The sequence below is a fragment of the Mesocricetus auratus genome, unplaced genomic scaffold (assembly GCF_017639785.1).
Source record: "Mesocricetus auratus isolate SY011 unplaced genomic scaffold, BCM_Maur_2.0 Super-Scaffold_100013, whole genome shotgun sequence".
NCBI lineage: Eukaryota > Metazoa > Chordata > Mammalia > Rodentia > Cricetidae > Mesocricetus > Mesocricetus auratus.
Window position 1 is genome coordinate 71,699,716 of NW_024429196.1, and position 21,284 is coordinate 71,720,999.

Here is a 21,284-nt window from a genome sequence, read left to right on the forward strand (position 1 = left end):
CTGAGACTGGGAAACAGAAGCCATGGCTACGCGTCTCAGATGGGCAGGCAGGAAAATGCGTCTGCATTTGGAGATGAGATCCAGGCTAAAGCAAGCATGAGACAGGGAGTCTGGATGAGGGGGCCGAGGGTCGTCTTACCACTCACAGCCCTGTGGGATCCCCTTCTCCCCTGGGTGACATGGTGGTGGGCCACACAGTGTGTCTGAGGTGTTGTTGGGTCTTACACTTCACTGTTCAGTGTCCTGAGATACGGTCTGTGTTCCAAGACCGTTGCTAGTCACATGAGAGGCTAACAAGGCTGCATCCTAATGGAGATCTGTGACAAGTTAATTCAAGCTAGAGGTGTCGCCCAGGCATAGAGCGTGTGGCCAGCTTGCATGAGGCCCTGCATTTGATCTCCAGCACCTTCAAATCTAAATGTCCCCACACCCTGCTGTCACCATGGATAAGGGCTCGCTGGCGCCCCCCCCCATGTCTTTAGAGGTGGCCATGGCTTTAATGAGTCTCACCTTTCCCCACATCTACCGATGCCCCGTGGTGACGTTCCCTGAGTGCCTCACAACATTCTAACCCTGTGACGTACCAGCACAGCCCCCCGGGTCACGCTGTGCCTGCCAGCTGTGGTTGGTGTCACCCGGTCAGCCCAGCGGGGACTTCACTCCAGCCGCGTGTCCCTACCCCACCATCCTGTTCTTATGTTTGCCGTCTGCAGGTGTTTTCTGCTGGGTTTGTGGCACCCCCCCCCCCACAACACAACAGATGCCGTGATGGGAGAACTGCCAGCCAACATGAAAGCAGAGACCCTAACTCATCCAAGTCCACCTTTCCGGGAAAGTCCCTAAGTGGACTGACCTTGCTTCTGAATTCTGCTTCTGGCTGACTGTTCTTGCTGACTGAGGTGTGCCAACCTAGGATGTGGTTTTGTTCTTAGAAGCCCATCCTGAGGAAGACTGAGGGACCGCACTCAGGTCCAGAACATCCAATGCAGTCCCCAGCTGGCTAATAAAGACTTTCTATTGGCTTGAACCTGAATCTTCTCTGATGGCTACTCCATAGCACTGAGGAGGCAAGGTAGGTTCAACCCCCACTTAATATAATAATTTACAGATCTAACCCTTTCCCAAAAAATTCATTTTTTATGGATGAATAAAATTTCATTGTGTATATGTACTACAGTTTTATTATCTGAGGTGAGGGAGAAGAAGTTTTTGGGAGGGATCAATAAAAATAGATTATGTTTGGAAATGTCATAAGAAAACCCAATACTTCTATGCTAATTTAAAGAAGACTATATGGGGGAGAATGCCCCAGAGAGGTAGGAAGTCAAGGCCAGATGTTAGGGGGGAGATTGTGATCACACACATGTGTGAGAATATAAGGACATTAGGAGAGAGATTGTGATCACACACATGTGTGAGAGTGTCAGGACATTAGGAGAGAGATTGTGATCACACACATGTGTGAGAATGTCAGGGTGTTATGGGGATATTGTGACCACACACATGTGTGAGAATGTCAGGATGGGGAGATTGTGATCACACATGTGTGAGAATGTCAGGGTGTTATGGGGAGACTGTGATCACATGTGTGAGAATGTCAGGGTGTTATGGGGAGATTGTGATCACACATGTGTGAGAATGTCAGGGTGTTATGGGGAGATTGTGATCACACATGTGTGAGAATGTCAGGGTGTTATGAGGGAGATTGTGACCACACACATGTGTGAGAATGTCAGGGTGTTATGGGGAGATTGTGATCACACATGTGTGAGAATGTCAGGGTGTTATGGGGAGATTGTGACCACACACATGTGTGAGAATGTCAGGGTGTTATGGGGAGATTGTGACCACACACATGTGTGAGAATATCAGGATGGGGAGACTGTGATCACACACATGTGTGAGAATGTCAGGATGTTATGGGGACACTGTGATCACACACATGTGTGAGAATGTCAGGATGTTATGGGGACACTGTGATCACACACATGTGTGAGAATGTCAGGGTGTCATGGGGACACTGTGATCACACACATGCATGAGGACATCACAGTGGAGGACTGAAGAGACTTTTCAGTGGATAAGCTCTAGCCACACAAGTGTAAGGACCTGAGTTTGGATCCCTAGACCATGAAACTGCTCGTGTGTGTGTGTGTGTGTGTGTATGTGTGTGTGTGTGTGTGTGTGTGTGTGTTTTCCTAGTATTCACAGTGAGACAAGAGATAGAAACAAGAGGATCTCCAGAAACTGTTGGGCTGGCTAGCCTGGTGTATGCAGTGGCCAGCAAGAGCCCCTGTCAAGGCAGAAGACTAGCATAGTCACCCAAGGCTGTCTTCTGACCTCTGCTTATGCGCTATGGTACATGAGATCTGTACGTACACACGCTTGTGCTCATATGAGTCATAACATGTACACACATAGTTAAAAAGAAAACATTACAGTGAAACCTGTCATCCTGTATAATTAACATAAACATTTTTTAAAGCGTAGATGTTGATTCCACAGGGTAGGCAGGGCTGAAGTCCTGCCTTCCTGCTCAGCTCTGAAGGGAAGCTGAGGTTGCTGAGCTCTGGGCTGCTCTATAGCAGAGGTCCTCAGGCACCGCCGTAGTGGGAGGAGTCCTTTGTAGCCAAAGAACTCTGGGTAGCTCTTGCCACCATAATGACGAAAGAAGGATGGGAGAAGAAGGAAGACTACATGGGGGAGAGGGACCCATGAGAGAGGTGGGATGAGGAGGGGTGAGGTCGGGTGAGCACGGCATCAACCTATAAGCTCTGCCATGATGGATGTCCTGTTCCAAGTGGACACCTCCTAGGCCAGGCTATTTGGGGAAGGTCCCCAAGGCTGTAGGCTTGGGTTGTTTCTGAGGATAGTGCCTTTGTAGGTATGTCCTATGTGAATTTTCTGTGAATCTGTAATGAGTGTCAACTAAAGTCCGCAGGGGACCCAGGGCATTGCTAGTCTTGTCAGGAGAAGAGGGCTACAGGCTACCTGGTTCTCTCTAGCAGGATTGCTCTGCACTGTGCCCAGGACTGCTGCATACACTGTGCCTAGGATTACTGCATGCACTCTACTACCCTGTTGCATAGGATCCTGAAGAAGCATCCTCTACACCCAGAATGCTTGGCTTTAAAAAGAAAGTCTGTTCGTGGTGTTCACCTGTGCACGTGTGAGCATGCTTATGCATGTACTTGAGGAGGCCAGAGAGAGCTGAGTGTCCTGTTCCTTGACTATCTGCCTGATTTCCTTGATACAGGGTCTCTCACTGAAACCTGAAGCTTGAGTGACTGGCCAGTGTGCTTCCAGAATCCTCCAATCTCGGTCTCTACCTCCATGCTGTAGTTACTGACACACGTAACCATGCCTGGATTTTGATGTGAGCGCTATGGATTTAAACTCCGGTCCTCATGCATGCATGGCAAGAGCCTTTATGCACAGAGCCATCTCCCTACCCTCTCAGGGTCACTGGTTACAGCAGAAAATGATGGATCCCATTGGCCACGTCAGTCAAGGGGCTGTGCACAGGAAATTTCAGAGGGGCTGCACTCTATGGGTGTAATACTCACTTTAACCACAAGAGGTCACCTTGTAACCACATCCTGGACAGGCACCCTCGATTTGAGGCAATGAAGGTACATGATGAACCTGTCCTTAATGAACAAAACAGTTTGTTCTAAACCTACAGGATCTTTGGAAATGCTTTACTGAGAATTCCATCTCTTTCTTATGAATAATGAACAGGAACACACAGCCAGCAGAGGGGCATTCAGAACATGGCATGGCATGTTAACATGGCTGGGTGACCCCTGTGGAGGTGACTAATCTCTCTGTTCCTGTTTATTCATCTATAGAATCTCGGGGGTCACTGTGAAGTTTAAGTGACACTTACAATGGTGCCTGGTGCTCAGCAAGTGCCATGAAAGTCTAATAAATAAGATAGTAATAGTGATAAGACTCATTCCCTCAAAAGTTATCTATTTTTGTGCCAAATGAATAAAACCTAACAATTAAGAGGCACTCATGGATCTCAAAAATGGGTTGATTATACCTAAGCCGCATGGTCTTAGAATTCTCCCGTTTATTATGCAAACGGTAGGAACACGGTTTCTGTTTGTTTGAGGCAGGGTGTCATGTAGCCCCTGCACGCTTAGATCTAGCTATGTGGGATGCCTTTGAACTCCTGCCTCCACCTCCCAAGTCCTGGAATCATGGGTGGGCACCAGACAGTTTCGACGGTGACTGTGAAGTTTCCATTCCAAGGGACTGAGTGCTAATTGTGCCCTTGGCTGTGGCATGTGCAGCATTTGGCCTGAAGACCTGCTTGACTTCTGTTCTGATGGCAAAAGATATGTCCCAGGGTCCCAGCTGTTGCCTGTGGGCCCTGCACATTGTGTGAGGAACCTCTCAAGTCAGTCTCCCTCAGCCGGGGGACACACAACAGTGCCAAACGGCCATCACACAGTCTAGGAAGCAGGGGTCCCACTGCTCAGTGTTGTCCCTAGAAGCCAAATCCTACAGATGTCTGCCTTCGTGATCTGTCTCCTTATGGTCTGTAATCGCCAAGCACAATGGCTTGAATGGGGGCGTGAGGCCTTTGCCTACCTGGTCCTGAGGTTATCAGACTCGAGTTTTTCGTTTGTATCACAGGGAGTCAAGCCACGGGGTGCTCAGCTGCAGCGAAGCCAAGGAAAATAAGCAATGGTGAATCATCTCACCACTCCGAGACGCAGCTACTGTTTCTATTTTTACAGTTTATGCAGTAGCAGCCACACACACAGCTGCTTTCTGTAGGGTATGGTAAGATGGTATCGGGCCATGGAATGTTCTAGAAGAGCCATTGTAGTTCCTCTAGCACCTCTTTTGGTCTCTGTGCCTTTTCTTGTCAGGTGCATTTCTGAATGCCTTTCTTTGGGAGAGCTTCGTAAAAGTGGACGTCGTAGGTCCACAACGAGATCACTCCCTTTCAGTCAGGCTCTGGGCTGGGGTGGAGCTCAGCGGTGGAAGGCGTGCAAACCATGTGCAAGGCCTTCAGGCATTCACAGCACTGCAGCGGACAGAAAAGTAAACTAACCCCAAACTCCAAAACCAGGCTCTCAGTTTCCACATGAGGTCGGAGAGGACAGCACTGAACACAGCTTTGGGCCTTGGTTGTCTTGCATGTATGTGTGTGTTTTAAGTATGTAGACACACAGGCATGAGTTAGGTGAAAGTGAGATCAGCCTCAGGCATCATTCCTTAGAAGCTCATCCATCTCGCTTTTTGAGACAGAGTTTCAATGGTCTGGTCCTTACCATTAAGCTGGGCTTAATGGTTCCTCCCCAGTGCGGGGATTAAAAGCACTGGCAGTCACAGCCTGCTTTTCTACATGGCTTCTGGGGATTGAACTCCAGTCTTGGATCTTGTGCAGTAAGCACTGTACAGACTGAGCTATCTTCCCAGCTCTCCTGAACCCTGATGGGCTCCCGTGTTTTTATTAGCTTATCTTCCAGAGCAGAAGGCTTGCAGCTTGGGGTTTTCTATGGCTGTGTCACTAATACGTGCGATGCGATAGTTTTCAGAGCGGCTGTCACTGTGTTGGCACACCGTCCACCGTTTTGCCAGAACTCAAATGTCCATGGGGTCTGCAGGCCGGCCTGGTGTGGCACTTACGGTGTGACTAGGATGATGTGAAGAGGCCCCTCACCCGTTCTCCCACACACCTTCCAGCAAGTGAACTGACTGTGTGATTAGTGAATGGTGGGCATTGACCTGCGGTCACCTTGGAAGACCCTCCAGGAGGAGCTCCAAATAAAGACTGTTTGCTTCCCTCCACCGTTTCTTTCCAGACCCAGGCTCCAGGCCCCAGCCAGCCTCACACTCCAGCTCCAGGCATACTCTGTCTCTGTCTGTCTCTGTCTCTCCCTCTCTGTCTCTCTCTGTCTCTCCCTCTCTGTCTCTGTCTCTCTGTCTCTGTCTCTCCCTCTCTGTCTCTCTCTGTCTGTCTCTGTCTGTCTCTGTCTCTCTGTCTCTGTGTCTCCCTCTCTGTCTCTCTCTGTCTCTCTGTCTGTCTCTGTCTCTGTCTGTCTCTGTCTCTCTGTCTCTGTCTCTCCCTCTCTGTCTCTCTCTGTCTCTCTCTGTCTCTCTCTCTCTCTCTCTCTCTCTCTGTCTCTCTCTCTCTCTGTCTCTGTCTCTCTGTCTCTGTCTCTCTGTCTCTGTCTCTCCCTCTCTGTCTCTCTCTGTCTCTCTGTCTGTCTCTGTCTCTGTCTCTCTCTGTCTCTCTGCCTCTGTCTCTCCCTCTCTGTCTCTCTCTGTCTCTCTCTCCTGCCCCACGCAGCTGCTCGGGTTTTCCACCGCAGCTGAGTCTGTCTTCTTTCCTGGTCTCTAATTGAAAAAGAATGGCTCTCCCTCCCCCTCCCCACCTCCCTCTTCCCTGCAGCTGCCAGGGTGTGTAGCTTGCCTGTCATGTTTCTTCCTCCTCAGACTAATTCAACAACAACAACAACAACAACCCCCACCTCTCACCCCCCCCAAAAAAAGGAGAAAAAAAAGAAAGTAAAAGAAAATCCTTCGAGGTGCACAGAGGACAGAAGTGTTGGGTAGGCAACACAGTTCAGTTGTGAGGTGGCAGGTTGTTTCTTGGTCAGGCCGCCGAGGCAGAAGGCCTGTGGCTTGGGGTCGGGCACTTCAGCTAGGGTGCACTGTTCTGTGTCCCTGACTAGGGCTGTGACTGACTGCTGCTCCCCCAACCCTTTCTTACTGTTGAAAGGGAAGGTAGGAGTTCAGGAATGATTTGCAAACCTCCTGCGACAGTCAAGGCTCTTCCTGGCTCCTGTCACCCCCATGTTCTGCAAGTGCACAGCCAGGAATAATTGCACCTTCCAGAAAGCTCTCACCACGGATGTCCGGCTAACTGTGCAAAGGCTTCCCTCTCTGTTTCCTGTTTCCTGCTTCAGCTGTCTGGTGAAATCCTCCTGCCCCCCACCCCCCTAGATCTGCATTTCACCCCGGGAAAGGGGGTGGGTATGTGGCTTTTAGCATGGGGACTGGTTGGGATGGACCCTTTAAATGCCAGGATGCTGCTACCACTGAGGTTTATGTCTTGCATAAAGACTCCTCCTTACCCTGTCCTGAGAGGGGTGGTAAGGCTTGAGGGTGAGTGGGAGCATTGAGAATAACTCAGAACTTTCTGGAATGGAGCTAACCTAGACTGCTCCAAGAGACTGCTTTGCGACTGCCCTGGGAGACCCAGTCCTACAGAACCTGGGCACTAGCAATGCTAAGTGTCTTGGGTCTCATCTTTAAGAACGTGGTTCCTTTTGCAACCGTTTTAAAGATTGCAGGTTTCATCCACTAGCGATCTGCAGAGCCAAGTGTTCTCAGTTGTCCCTGGTGAGTGTGGGGTGAGCCAGAGATGCAGGCCCAGTCAGAGCACCCCGTACCCTCCAATTCCTGCCACTTACTAGCCTAGGGGACAAGCTGCAGGCCTCCCACTAACCAAGAGAAAGCAAGAGTCCACATTTTTCTGTGAAAGCTGTCAACTTTGAAAAGGTGGCAAAGAATGTGGCTTTTCCTAAGATCTCCAAAGGAACTCTACCTGCATCGGGCCCGGGGTTCCTTAGTGGCAGCCTCTGGTCCCGCTGACCTGGGCACGGGTATCCTGAGGTATGCAACTGCTGTTTAAGGTCAGTCTCTGTGCATAGTCCAAAAGCTTACCGTGAGAAATGCAAAGGGGAGCGAATGCCTTCCAGAAATTATTAGCCAGGGCCCGGCGTCCATCTTCCTGCAAAGGAGGCATGCTTCCACCAATACCCACCCCAGCAGACAAAGCCACGGAAGTCGCTAAGAGAATATGCTAATAAAACAGCCACCTGCAGAGGGTATTTACTTATTTATTTTAGAAACTGGGATTGGGGATTGTCACTCTGGCTTGCCAGGTTAACCTTTAGCTCTGGGACTCAGGAATCCTCCTGCCTCAGTCTTGCAAGCAGTTGGGATTCCAGGTGCTCCTAAGGCTTTTATTTTACTTCAATTTTGAGACAGGCCTCAGGTGTACCAGGCTAGTGCTAACTACTTAGTTCAAGGACGACCTTGAACTCCAGCTCTGTGCTCTTCTATGCATGGTTTGAAAGACCAGACCTCGCGGTACTTCGAGCACTACCCGTCCAGCTATAGCCCCACCCTCCAGAGGGTTTCAAAAGTGAAGCAAATGTGAGACTTCCTCTTTAATAGACTCACTGTCCCTTACATTATTAAAGTCTAGGGACTTTGTAAGAGTGTAGCTACTTTAGACTACGAGCTCAGAAATACTGACTGTGACTTCCGGCTGGGCCGCAAACCTTTCTTTCCTAATTTAGATGGGGACTTTGGAACCACTAGGACTTACCTAATTAAAGCTGTGTGGGGCCGTATCTTATGGCGGAAAGGAGGGTTTCCTGTAATCGAATACTCTAAAATGTCAGCGGAGTAGACTAGCTTAGGGGCTTGTCAATCATCCCTTCTGGCCCAGACTGGCTGGGGGTGGGGTCTGGAACTGCTAGTACCTAAGCGTGCATGCACTAACCTGTACCGGCCTTCCTGTCGGGGAGGGGCTGGGGGGAGTTTCCTGCAGCATGGCAAGTGAGCAGTTTTCTAGCTATGGATGGCGGGAGCGGGTGTGCGCTATGATATCAAATGGATTATTATTTCCGACGTTTCCTCGGGATCTGAAACTGAGAGTTAAGAAGTGTTAAAACTTTGAAAAGAGCATCGATTTAAGTTTTTATCACTTAGAGACATTCTATTCGCGCAGGGCTCCCCATCATTTTATATGCCACCAAGATAGCCAGGAAGGGGCTTTGAGAGTTTGAGAGACCTTGCAAACAAAACGCATGCTTCTGTGGAACCACAGCGCGGCACCTGCAGTTCTTGGTGCAGCCTGCGGGTGGCGCAAGACACCGAACCCTTGCCTGGCCTCCCAGTGCAGCAGGAAAACTTCCTTAAAGGACTTCACAAGTTAACACCGAATGTACACATTCACCACCCACCTGAAGAACGCTCCAGTAAAAAGAAGAAAATTGCCCCGCGTGTGTGCGCGCGTGTGCGCATGTGTGTGCGTGTGCATGCGTGCGTGAGTGTGATTTTTGCCTTAGGCTAGCAAACTTCGTGTCCGCGCTTTGCCCTAGCCAGTCTCCTAGCAGCAGAGGAGAACCTCCAGGGGTTCCCTAGAACACGTTTCCGTGTCGCACGAGAGATACAGACGCCCACAGTTTCGTGTTCTGCGGGTGAGCAGTCTGTAAGCATGGTGTGTGCAGGTCTCGCGGGACAAATGACAAGTTCAGGAAATTCCTAAGATCGCTTTCATATTTGTTACATTACCAGAAAAGAACCTTTTCAAAGGCACATTTTTAAGTAGTTGAAATATTTCAGAGTCTCACCAGACAGACGGATTCTTATTCCATCAGGCCTGGGTGGCAGGCTCCTTTTGCTCTCCACCCCGGGGCGCTGCGTGCAAGCTCTACTCGGAATCCAATTAATTCGCATATTGCGCAGGGCCTCGGTGCTCAGGGTGCTCGGGGCCAAGACCCCAGAGAGGTCAGAGCGAGGCTGGCTGTATGGGGTGGGTGGATGGTGGAGTCTGGTACTTTCTAGATCGGCCTGTAGGCGGCGCCCTGGGAAAAGCGTTGTGGAACAGCGTGTGCTCCAGGAGTCTGAACCCCGGAACCTCAGAGTTTCGGTCGTAGTAGCCCTGTGTGCTTCACTGCTCTCTCCGCGGCTGGGCACGCGTGCATCAGAATCCCAGCAGCCAGGGCAAGTTTAAGAGGTGCGCACCCAGGGGCGGGGGAGCGGCACGCGGCTCAGACCCCCACGTGCCGGGCAACCCCGCGACCCCCGTGCGCGGCGGGGCTCTGCCCACCCCACCCGGCGGCAGGTGGACAGTGTTGCTATGAAAGAGAAAGCGTCGATTGTCCCCACTGCGAACTGCCACACGCCAGACCTCCTCTTTTGTGCGCCCCGTATAGAAATGCAAACGAGCCGCGTGTGCCGGCAGCAATCTGCTGGTCCCTGCTGCCCGCGCCCCACAGCGATCTGCCAGGGGCAGGGGTGGGGGACGGGACGGGACGGGACAGGGGCGGGGGTGTGGGGGAGGGCGGCGCAGACCTTGCAGCCGCGACCCTGAAAGGCGCTGAGTCCTGAGTTCTAGTGGCGGCCTTGGCCTGGTGTTAGCTGCAGTTGCAAACCTTTGACTTTCAAGTTTCGGTTTCAATGCAACAGTCCCATAAACTTCAAATTGAAAATAAGAAAAAATTAGAAAGGTCGCAATAAAAATAAATGCAAAAAAGGCTTTTTACAGTCTCCAAGCGTGCATTTCACAAATTCCAATATCATATTAGCAAACAACTTTTTTTTAAACTTTTTCCTTTTAAGGACTTACAAAAAAGAAAGGCGAGATGAAATCTGCAGGCTCCAGTCTGCCTGGTAACACCCTGACAAAAGCGGCAGATTTGAGGCTGTGTCATCCCCCGCACCCCTCCCCACGTGGCCTTCTGGCACGAGCCGCGGGCCTGCCGCCTCATTTGCATCAGAAAGCAGGCGCTGGCCAATGGGAGCGCAGCCTCCCGCCAGCTGGCGGCGTCGCGCGGGCCGGTCTATAAAAGGACCCTCGCGGCGGAGCCCGGCGCACTCGCTGGTGGTGGGCGCGCGGGTCGGGTTCTGGGGTTCCTTACCTGAGCTCGGGATCCCTCGGTTCCCTCCACACTCTTCACTTTTGGATAACTTGCTGTTCTTGGATCGTACAATGACTCTGGAAGAAGTCCGTGGCCAGGACACAGTTCCGGAAAGCACAGACAGGTAGGTTTTGGGATGGCGAGAGTTGGACTTGTCGGGTAGAGATTTTTCAGGATCTTCTAGGATGGAAGTTTGTGGGGTGGGAGCCACGCGCTGCCTGACAGCGAGGTGCCGAGGCTGTGGGACCACAATAACTGCATTCGATACATTCCTAGAACTAGAGTCTGGGGTTCTGGCACCAGATTGGGGAGCCTGGGCTATGGGCTCCAGATCAGGAGTAGGGAACCGGGGGGTGCAGGCGCCAGGGCGAGACTAGGTGATGGGGAATGAGGGCGCCAGATCATGACTAGGGTGCCAGAGGTGTGGGCGCCAAGTCGGGACTGGGGATCCGGGTGTGTGGGCGCCAGGTTGGAGTGGGGAGGCAGGAATGCTGGCGCCAGGCAGGTCTAGGCTAAGGAGCCAGCTGGGACTTGGAGGTCAGGGCTGGGATCTCCGCCGCGTCCCCGTGCTGGTCCCCGCTCACCGTGCTTGTTCTTTCACAGGATGCAGGGCGCCGGGAAAGCGCTGCACGAACTTCTGCTGTCGGCGCAGCGCCAGGGCTGTCTGACCGCTGGCGTCTACGAGTCCGCCAAAGTCCTGAATGTGTGAGTATCTACAGGCCCCGCGTGCAGGGATTGGGTTTGGCGCGGCTGGGAGACCTGGGGGTGGCATCGGCTCTGACCTTGTTCTTCCCATCTGCTCTGCAGGGACCCTGACAATGTGACCTTTTGCGTGCTGGCTGCCGATGAAGAAGACGAGGGCGACATAGCGCTGCAGATCCATTTCACGCTGATACAGGCGTTCTGCTGCGAGAACGACATTGACATCGTGCGCGTGGGTGATGTGCAGAGGCTAGCGGCGATCGTGGGTGCAGACGACGAGGCGGGCGCGCCGGGAGACCTGCACTGCATCCTCATTTCGGTGAGTGCTGCTACTGCCTCCCCCACGCTCGAGACGTCTCCCCCACCCATCTTGGCCGTCGACCAGCCTGGCTGACCCCTGTGTTTTTTAATTCAGAACCCTAATGAGGACACGTGGAAGGACCCTGCCTTGGAGAAACTCAGCGTGTTCTGCGAGGAAAGCCGCAGCTTCAACGACTGGGTGCCCAGCATTACACTTCCCGAGTGACAGCCCGGCAGGGACTTTGGTCTGATCGACTTGGTGACGCTCTAGCGCGCTGCTGGCTCTGGAGTGGCCCTCCGAGTGCGCTCGAGTGCGCATGGAGACTGGCAGGCGGTGTTGCCTGGAGAGCGAGCGAGGAGCGCAGCCTCTCAAGAAGGGGGCCTGGAGGCGGCGGGGACACCTTGTTCCGAGCCCAGGACTCTGCCAGTGTCCAAAGAGGCTGCTAGCACAGGAAGGCCTAGGCAGGGACGTTGGCCGCAGGGCCGGGAAGAACCGACTAGTGAGGCAGGCGTGACTCAGCAGCCTTCCAGTGAAAGGAGGGGAAAAGGCAAGGCAGGCGGCCTGGACTTGGTACAGCTGCAGGAGCGGCCAGCTGCAGGAGCGAGCCCGACTTCGCGGGCTGCACCGCTCTTTCTAAAAGGGATCCCGGGCAATGCTTTCATTTTCTAAAGGACGCTATCGTGGAAGCTTTGAATTTCACAATAAACTTATTGAAACAAACTTTACGCCTTTTATTGAGGGCAGGGGATTCCTATCTCGGGGGAGGTGGTAAAGGGTGTTTCTGGTAGTTGATGGAGCTTGTGGCACCTGTGACCACCTTTCTGTTTGGGCAAGAAATTACAGCCTCTTGGGGCTGGCAGTGGGGGAGGGAATGGTGGTAGTAAGGGGGAGGACTTAGGGCCGGAGTACTGTTTTATCCTTTCAGGAAGATTTTAAACTTGCAAGACCGGAGCATACTTGAGATAAGGCATCCCGGCGCAGGAGCTCAAGGCTCGCAATCCAATCCGATAACAGTGACTTCTGCTTCCAGTTTCGCCCCTCCCCCTTTGCCCCTCCCCCTTTGCCTCCGACAGCTGCTTATCTGAACAGCTTGCAGGAGGCCCTGCGCCTTCCAATACAATGAGCTGCCTTCTGCAACTCTGCCCTCGGTGGTGCCTGTGGATGGGGGTGGACTGCTCTTGCTTGCAGGAACTTTCTCCTTTTAATTGCTCTGGCAAAGCAGCGCTACTAAAGTATTAATATCAAATATGACACCAACGACTGCGTTTTAAGTGTGAATCATCATTTTGTCACGGCCGTGGTGGAAGTTGCAGTATCTTAGCAGAAGTTGGAAGGCACAGACCTACATAAATAGGCGTGAGCCAGTCTGAGTGGGGTGGGTATCTGCTAGTTCCTATTCTGAGTGCCTCTGCCCACTTCAGTGAGGGCTGCTGCTGCCCACAATTCCTTTTAAAGTCGGAGGAGAAACGCTTGGGAGCCAAGATTACCTTTTGAGAAGGCTCTGGGGGACACGTCCCAGTGAGAGGACTTTTTCTGTTAGCTTAGTGCTCTGGCTTTCACTGCGGGTTTCAAGCAGCCTGGGTTTGTCAGGGGAAGTCCACGTGGGGCATTCTTGCTGTCAGCTTTGCTGCCCGGCAGCGTGCGAGCCTTCGGGGAAGGGAGGGGAGGGGTGCTGTTTTTCTTAGAAGGCCATTCGGCCGATTTACCAGCAGTGCTTAGGGAGGCTGGTTTGCTGGTTGAGTGCCACTTTTAAAACTCCACATTCTGGAAGCCTGCACGAGGCGGCAGGAAAACTGGAGGAGCTGCATGACACTTCCGGTAAGGGAAGCATTCCCTTTCTACTGGAAACCAACTCTGGTGAAAGAACTCAGCCACACTGTGTCCTAACCTCATTACTGCTTCACTATGGAGTTTTCTCTAATTTTTCTAAGGTGGGAGAGACTTGCAGAGTGGACCTGCAAGCTGATAGACATGACTTCTTGCCACAGTGAGCTGCAAAGGGTGTAATTACGCCAGAATGTGCCCTGAAATGCGTGAACTCAGCAGCACACTGCAGGCTGGCAGACCCCTGTGGAACATTTGAATTGGCAGCCGGCAGGAAACTTGGCTTTCTCTGATTGGCCCTTACTTTGTGGCCACCTGTTAGAGTTTTAGGAGACAAGAATTTTCAGTAGGGAGTAGGGTGGGGGTGGGGAGAGAAGGAATGCAGGTCTGAATGGCTAGTGGGTGGGAGGGGATGAGGGTGGCCAAAATTTGTGCTGAATTCTTTTCTCTTTTTCTTCAGAGATGCATGCTAATACTATAAAGAACTAAGAGGGCAGGAAGTACATTGTATGGTGTGTAGTTATTTAGGGCAGGTTCCTGGCTTCAAATTCACTATGTAGCTAAGTATAACCCTGAGCCTCTGGTTCTGCTGCCTTCACCTCAGAAGTGCTGAAACTACAAATGTGGGCCACCATACCTCACTTTATGCAGTACTGGGGATGTAACTCAGGCGAGCACTCTGCCAACGGAATCACATGCCAAGCCTCCATGCGCACAGTGCTTGTAAACACACTGCATTTCATACTCACAGTGAAGATTGGTGAATATGCATGGATAAACCCCAGGTACGGGCTAAGCAGGACACATATGTCCAGATGAGGAACATGAGTGTTGAGCCCAATGCCCTGCCTTTAGAACGCACGGAATGAGTGTTAATTACTTAAAAGCTAATGACACGAGGAAGAGGAGAACATCCACACAACTACTCTAATGGCTGCTCAGAACCACAGAACAAGCGGGTGAGCAGAGTTTGATTCCAGGGCTGTCATCAAACTGCTGTGTGACGCTTCCGGGTGCCCAGGCACTCCCAGCTTGTAGGTTGTAGGTTGATTTTGGAAAGACACCTGTTTTCATGAGAGATGTTTTTGCATTTCTAAAAGTTACATCATCAGGAGGTGGTGGCACATTCCTTTTAATCCCAGCACTCAAGAGGCAGAGGCAGGCGAATCTCTGTGATTTTGAAGACAGCCTGGACTACAAAGCAAGTTCCAGGACAGCCAGTGCTGTTACACAGAGAAACCCAGTCCCGAAAAACCAAAATAATAAATAAATAAAATTAAAAGCAAATAAATAAAAAATAAGTTACAAATCCATTTGGAGAAAACTTGCACAATGCAGAAACTAACTAAGAGACCTTGTAGCCCAGCATGGACACACTTGGGGTTTCCCTGGAGGAGGGGGGAGGTATGCATCTTGCAGACGTATAAGCACACTGTATCTGCTTTTGTCACTTTCCTTTTCAGAGGGCTGTCTCTTGCAGACCCCTTGCAAGGAGTGACTTTGAAGACTCTAACCAGCACAGGGAAGAAGATGCATTCAAGTCTATGATTCAGCTGTTGAGTGTTTTATTCACTTGCAGTCTGCCAAACAAGACAGACACCGGGGCTGGGGATATGGCCCAGTCAGTAAAGTGTTGAAGACAAAGACTTCAAGCCCCACAAGCTGTGTTTAAAAGCCTGAGCATGGTACTATGGGCTTATACTCCCAGCACTGGGGAGGCAGAGACAGGAGGATCCCTGCATCTGGCTGGCCAGTCAGCCTAGCCTCTAACAAGATCCAGGTTTAATAAGAGACCATGTCTCAAAAAGAAAAGGTGGCTGGGGCTGGATAGATAGCTTAGTGGTTAGTGACGCCTGCTCAGGCAGCTTACAGCCACCTGTAGCTCCAGCTTCGGGGATCCGATGCTCTCCTCTGCTGAGTGTCTAAAACCAGTATCTAAAACTTGTAGTACTGTCGCAGAACCGTATAAGTCAACCATGCTGGCCTTTTAGAACATGTTTTAACACTAGGCGATTGCTGTGAAATTTGCCCTGGCACACTTCCCAAAGACAAGGTGGATACAGAACTGGGCTGTTGAGATATCTTAGCAGGCAGAGTGCTTGCCCCAAGTCTCAGGACCTGATGTGGGAGTTTGATCCCATAACCCACATCGTAGAAGGAGATTACAGGCTTCTGTAAGTGTGTCTCCTACACACAGACACACACACACACACACACACACACACACGATAAACAAACAAACAAAAAAGAGCAAAACAATAGAAAAAAATGAAGAACTGGGAAATTCTGGGGGGCCAGGCAGCCCTGTCCACAGAGCAGTTGTCTACAGAGGAGAAGGATCTTCGCCATCTATTGTAATTCTAAAGACTTTAATCCTGGCACCATGCACTTTATTAAAACATTCCCAGTGGCACAGTATATATTGCTCTTGGTGCTTCCAAAGAGCAAGCTGAGAAAGAGAAGCAAAAACTGAATTTCTCAGTCAAAAAGCAAGGCCATTGACAAGTCAAACAAGGCTCTGAGGGCACTCAGAGGACAACTTTTTTATTTTTATTTTTTATTAAGATCTTTGGGGTTTTCTGTTGCTTTCCTAGGACATCAACCCCCTGAACTATGCACTTGGGTATGTAGCTGTTCTGACAGGGTAGAAGACGTTTTAAAGGGAGATGCTGCTTGTGACATCAGCCTACTGAAACATCGGACCTCAAAGAATTAAAATTTCCCCAAGATTTCCATGTTGGGGGCAGGGAGAGGCTGAAGCCCAAGTGCCAGGGGAGGACTTGCCTCCCAGGAAGAGATCTCACACAGCTCTGATAACTTATCAGACTACCTTGCAGGACAGACTGGAGCCTAGAGATGGCTGGGTGATAGGTGGGACCTCACCCAGGTCAGGTCACTTAGCTATGCATACCTCTTGCCTCTATTGAGCTTACACCAGGACCCCAAAGACAGGCCACAGGGAGGGGGCCACTGCACCTTTTCACAATCACTTGTTGATTTAATTAGTGAACTGAAGCTAGGTGGCGGGGCCTGGCTTGGTGGGGCAGCCAGGACCCAGGCTCTGAGTCTAACAGCTCCAGTAACAGGCCGCTTCAGATGGTCCAAAGAAAACTGTCCTTCTGCAGGCCCCATGGGAACCTTACGACTTGACTGGGGACAGGAAAGCGTGATTTCAAATGGCAAGTCTCATATCCACGCAGCTGGAAGAGTGGTCAAGTCGGCTGCCGGGACAGTGGGCGCCGGCCACCAAATCTGGCCCGGTAGAGTAAATTTACATTTGGCCTTTGTAACTTGCCCTGCTTTTAAGTTGAACTCAAGCCTTGATTTTTTATCTTCTAAGACTTGCCAACTGATTTCACTCTCAGTTCAAAAAAGCTCTCCAGGAAAGGGTGAAGGCTACCCGGAGGAGTGTGAATTCTAGGAGGAGGTTGGCTACCCTTGGGGCACCTGGCATCCAGCCAGCCAGGGAAGCGGAGTTTAAAATAATCTTAAATAATTTTTCCCCCTGCTTGCAGCACCTGGGCTTGCATTAATGCCAGTGGCCTTTTGTTAGCTCCGTACTGGGCACGGCCTCCCTGTCAGTCCTGGCCAGGTTGGACCATGTGCACAGGGAGTGTCTGGGCGGGCTTCAGTGTCCTCAGGCCCACCTGTCCGTCTCACCTCCCCTTGAAGGCACCATGTTGAAAGCAGTGAGAAGTGTGAGAGCATCAGAGAGACCTTTTCCCTCGCACAGTTGCTAATTGTGTGAGATTCCTGCAGGTCACCTAAAAATATGTCACCATTCACATTCCTGTCATTTTAGAGCTGTGGGCATCATCTTCCATTTATTGGTTTTCAGATTTCCCTACAGTCCAGCCCTTCCCAGAATGTGGCCCTGTGCTTTCCCAGGAGCTGCTACCTCCCTCCCCCTCCCCTCCCTCCCGCCCTCCCTTCCTCCCCCTCCCTCTCTTTTCTCCATCTCAGCCCCCATGCCCCTCCCTCTTCCTCTCTTGACAGGCTGCCAGGCTTCTCTGGCACTGCTGCTGCTGCTCCCTGAGCTGGTCTGGCTCTGTGGAGCTCTCTGGTCCCTGCCTGGCACCCTCACAGCCCCTTGCTCATGTCTACTCCTTTCTCTTGGTGTTCCTGAGCATGTCCTCTGACCCACCAGGACTCCCCTTGTGTGTGAGGCCCCGCCCACGTAGGGAGGTCCAACCTGTGCTTGGATGGACTGTGACTGGACTCCAGACCCGCCCGGCCAAAGGCCTCCTGTGGAGATTCACAGTCACCCTTTCTCTGTGGCTTCCCTTGCTCCACAATCTCTCTTGAGGACGGGGACCCTGACCTATGAGTTGGGCTCTGGGCAGAGCAGTGGGGTTGTGGTAACAATGGCCAGGTGACATGGTGTGGGGGATTGGCTGGAGGGTGGGGCATCTGAAAGTGCTCTCTCTGCGAGCTCAGTCTGTCTCCTCGACTCCTGCCCCGCCCCCCCACCTTCCTACCTCTCCCTCAATTGCCGGGAATGCAGATTCCTCCCTGCTTTTAGGGTTGCTTGGGTCACGGGGCAACGGGAGTCTCCAGGTCAGAGCAGCCACAGAAGGATGCTCAGAGGAGGTGGGCTGGGCATGAAGAAGACCAGGATGAGGAGGCTTCCAGGCCTTGGCCTAGAGGCAGTGGTGGAATACATCACAGCACCCATGACAGAGGCTGCACAGCTGCCCGAGACAGGTGGAGGCTGGGGGAGCAGCAGATGGAGGCTTAGGCCCAGGGAAGGAGTGGCAGTTAGAGGGCTGTGCCAGGGGAAGGGAGGGCAGATGGAGAGCTGCGCCAGGGGAGGTGATGGTGTCTCTCAGCTGCTGCCCCTCAGGCAGCCCTTGCAAGAGGCAGGAGGCAACAAGCACACAGAGGACTGTGTTGGCCTGAAGCAGCGCCAGGTAAAAAATCAGTATTGCAGTTGCCAAGTGAGTCTCAGAACTTCAGGGGAACAGAACATGGTGTTGCTGGGAGAACAGAGTGGGCCGCCTTCCTGGCCCTTTCCCACAAGGAATAGGCACTTCTGGACATGGGGTTGTGTGTCTCAGGCTGACAACGGGTCAACCAGCAAGACTGTTGTTACTGGCTAACAGTGTCAGGCTGGGAAGGCCACGTGCAGGGCTCTCCCTACCAAGGAGCCCAAAGATTCAACGAAATCTGCTCCAGAGATGAGCAAGTTTCTGTGCAAATGTCACCAGAGGGTGAAGTCCAGGAGTCTGTTTCTCCAATCCTGTCATTACTGGGACAAGTAATGCTCTCCGAGCTGGGATGAAAGGGCAGCTGCTGCTTTTGTGGGACAGCTCATCTGACAGGTGACACTGTCAGTGCCTTGGTGGCGTCCCAGGTGACACTCACCAGGAGGAGCTGTCATGAGCCTCTGATGGAGAGCCAGCTCTGCGGTTCTTCTCCAGGAGATGACAGGGCTTTACAGGTGTGACGGGGTTACCATCCAGTGGCCCTGAAAGGAGGGAGATGTTATTGCTGGGTCACATCCAGTCACATGCACCCTAAAAGCAGAGGTCATCTAGCAGTGGGAGAGGGAGTAGGAGTCTGGATGCTGCAGGATATATCCATCATTGCTGGTTTAGAAGATGAAGGTAGCTAGGAAGCAAGGGTAGAAGGAGGAGAATGGGTGGATTCTGACTGACAGCTCGAAATGTGAAGAGGACCACATTCCTACCTACACAGGGAACCCAAACCTGTCAATAATACAGTGGAGTACTAACTCAAGTTCTCCAGAGCCTAGGCTCAGTCAGCTGGGCATACAGCTTGGTCTTCCCTAGGACCTGCATTGGGAAGCCTTCCCTGCCTGACCCATGGCACTGTAAGAAATGGCACAGGTGCTGTTTAAAAGCCAGTTTGTGGCAGTTCGTTTGGCTCAGTATGGCCAGAGGCAGTAGTGTCCTCTTTATTTTTAATTGTGTGTGTGTGTGTGTGTGTGTGTGTGTGTGTGTGTGTACTTGAGAGTGTAGTGCCCACAGAGGCCAAAAGAGTACTGTGTTCCCCGGAGCTGGAGATACACGCGGTTGTATAGGTTCTTGGAACCAAACCCAGGTTTCCTGTAACAGCAGGAAGCACTCTTCGGAACTAAGCCCCGTCTCCAGCTCCCCCAGCATCTCTTCGCTGCCCTCACTTATCACTGACTAGTCCACCTGTACTGTGCTGTAAATCTCTGGTGCTCCCTACCTGATCCTGCACCCTCTCCTCTCACCATCCTTGTAAGCATCTTACCTCCTGCATCCTGGGGCGTTGGTCCCGAGGGTCTCTATGCATGCATTCTGTGTTTCCTTGGAGGATCTGCAGATGAAAACCTCAGCATCAGAATTCAGCCAGGTTCAAGGAGTGACTGGGAGGCTCTTCTGCCTGTACCGTGCATAGACTGCTTGGGCATTGGCTTGGAGGGGAGGCACTCGGGGCAGGCCACAGAAGTGGCAGGGAAGGCAGCAAGGAAGCCTTAGGCCAGCATCAGGGCTGGTTGCACCTCAGCAGTTATTTTAGTTTCGTTCTGTTGCTGTGCTGAAACACTGTGGGAAGAAAGGGTCTATTTGCCCTATTCTTTCAGATCACAGTCCATCGTGAAGGGAAATCAAGCAAAACTTGGTAGCAGGCCTGTTTGCAATTACAGGTCATAGCAGGCAACAGCCCTAACCAGGGAACTTGCTCACAGCAGCAGAAACCATGGGCATGCTGTTTGTTGGCACAAGCTGGTCCGCGATCAGCCAGTTTCCTTATGCAGGACCACCCGCCCAGGGAATGGTAGGTCCTGACACGCCCACCTTCCTAATGTTGCAACCCTTTAATACAGTTCCTCATGTTGGGGTGATCCCTCAACCGTAAAATTATTTTGTTGCTACTTCATAACTGTAACTTTGCTACTGTTTCAAATTGTAATGTGAGTATCTGATATGCAGGATATCTGACATGCAGACTATCTGACATGCAACCCCAAAGGGGTCCCGGCCCACAGGTTAAGAAACGCTAATCTAGGGCATGCCTCAACTGAGACTCTTTTCTAAGATGACTCTAGACTGTGTCACATTGACAGTTAAAGCTAACTGGGACAGCAGCCAAGGACATGGCCCCAGGAAGAGGAATTGGTAGCCCCCTCTCTCTCTGTGTCCCTCTGTCTCTGGCTGTTTCTTCTCTCTCTGATATTTCAACATTACTATGGGGTTGCTTGGCTGTTGTACTTCTGGTCAAGTCTCCAGGAATGCAATCACCCCTAAAAGAAACAGCAATTCCCCTTATTCTAGGAGTTGGGGGTGGCATTCCAAGAAATGAATGCCTGAAGCCACAGATAGTACCTGACTTTGTATACGGTGAGTTTTCTTCTGTACACATCCCTGAGATGAAGTTTAATTTTGAAATGAGACATGAAAAGAATAGATTAACAGTAACCAATATTGTCCAAAAGCTTTAGTGGTATTATATAATAAAAGTCATTTAAAAACTTACAAATTGTTCATGGAATTTTTCTTATGATCTTTTTGGACTCTGGCAAACCAAGCGCATTGAAAGAACAGAAATTGAAACCATGTGCAATGGGGATTGCCTGCGTTGGAAATTTCTCCTCTCTCTCCCCTTCCCTCCTCTTTCCTGCTTCTCCTCCCCTCCCCTCCCTCCCCTTCCCCTTCCCTCCCCAATAAACATTTCCTTAACTCATTTCCAAGTCTGTAATCTTGCAGGTGTGGGGAATGTTACATTGTCCTCATTTTGCAGAGTTGCTACTTGAGCTATAAATGATGGCTAGACCAGGTCTCTTTAGC

General features: G+C 51.4%; 1 protein-coding gene across 1 annotated transcript; it reads left to right on the plus strand.

The window, feature by feature from the left end:
• Positions 1-10,626: 10,626 nt before the first annotated feature.
• Positions 10,627-12,405, plus strand: Gadd45g (growth arrest and DNA damage inducible gamma). The gene is made up of 4 exons (XM_005066302.4): positions 10,627-10,806; positions 11,286-11,387; positions 11,490-11,703; positions 11,800-12,405. The coding sequence occupies exons 1-4, from the start codon at positions 10,754-10,756 to the stop codon at positions 11,908-11,910; spliced, it is 480 nt and encodes a 159-aa protein (XP_005066359.1). The 5' UTR covers positions 10,627-10,753; the 3' UTR covers positions 11,911-12,405.
• Positions 12,406-21,284: the final 8,879 nt, after the last annotated feature.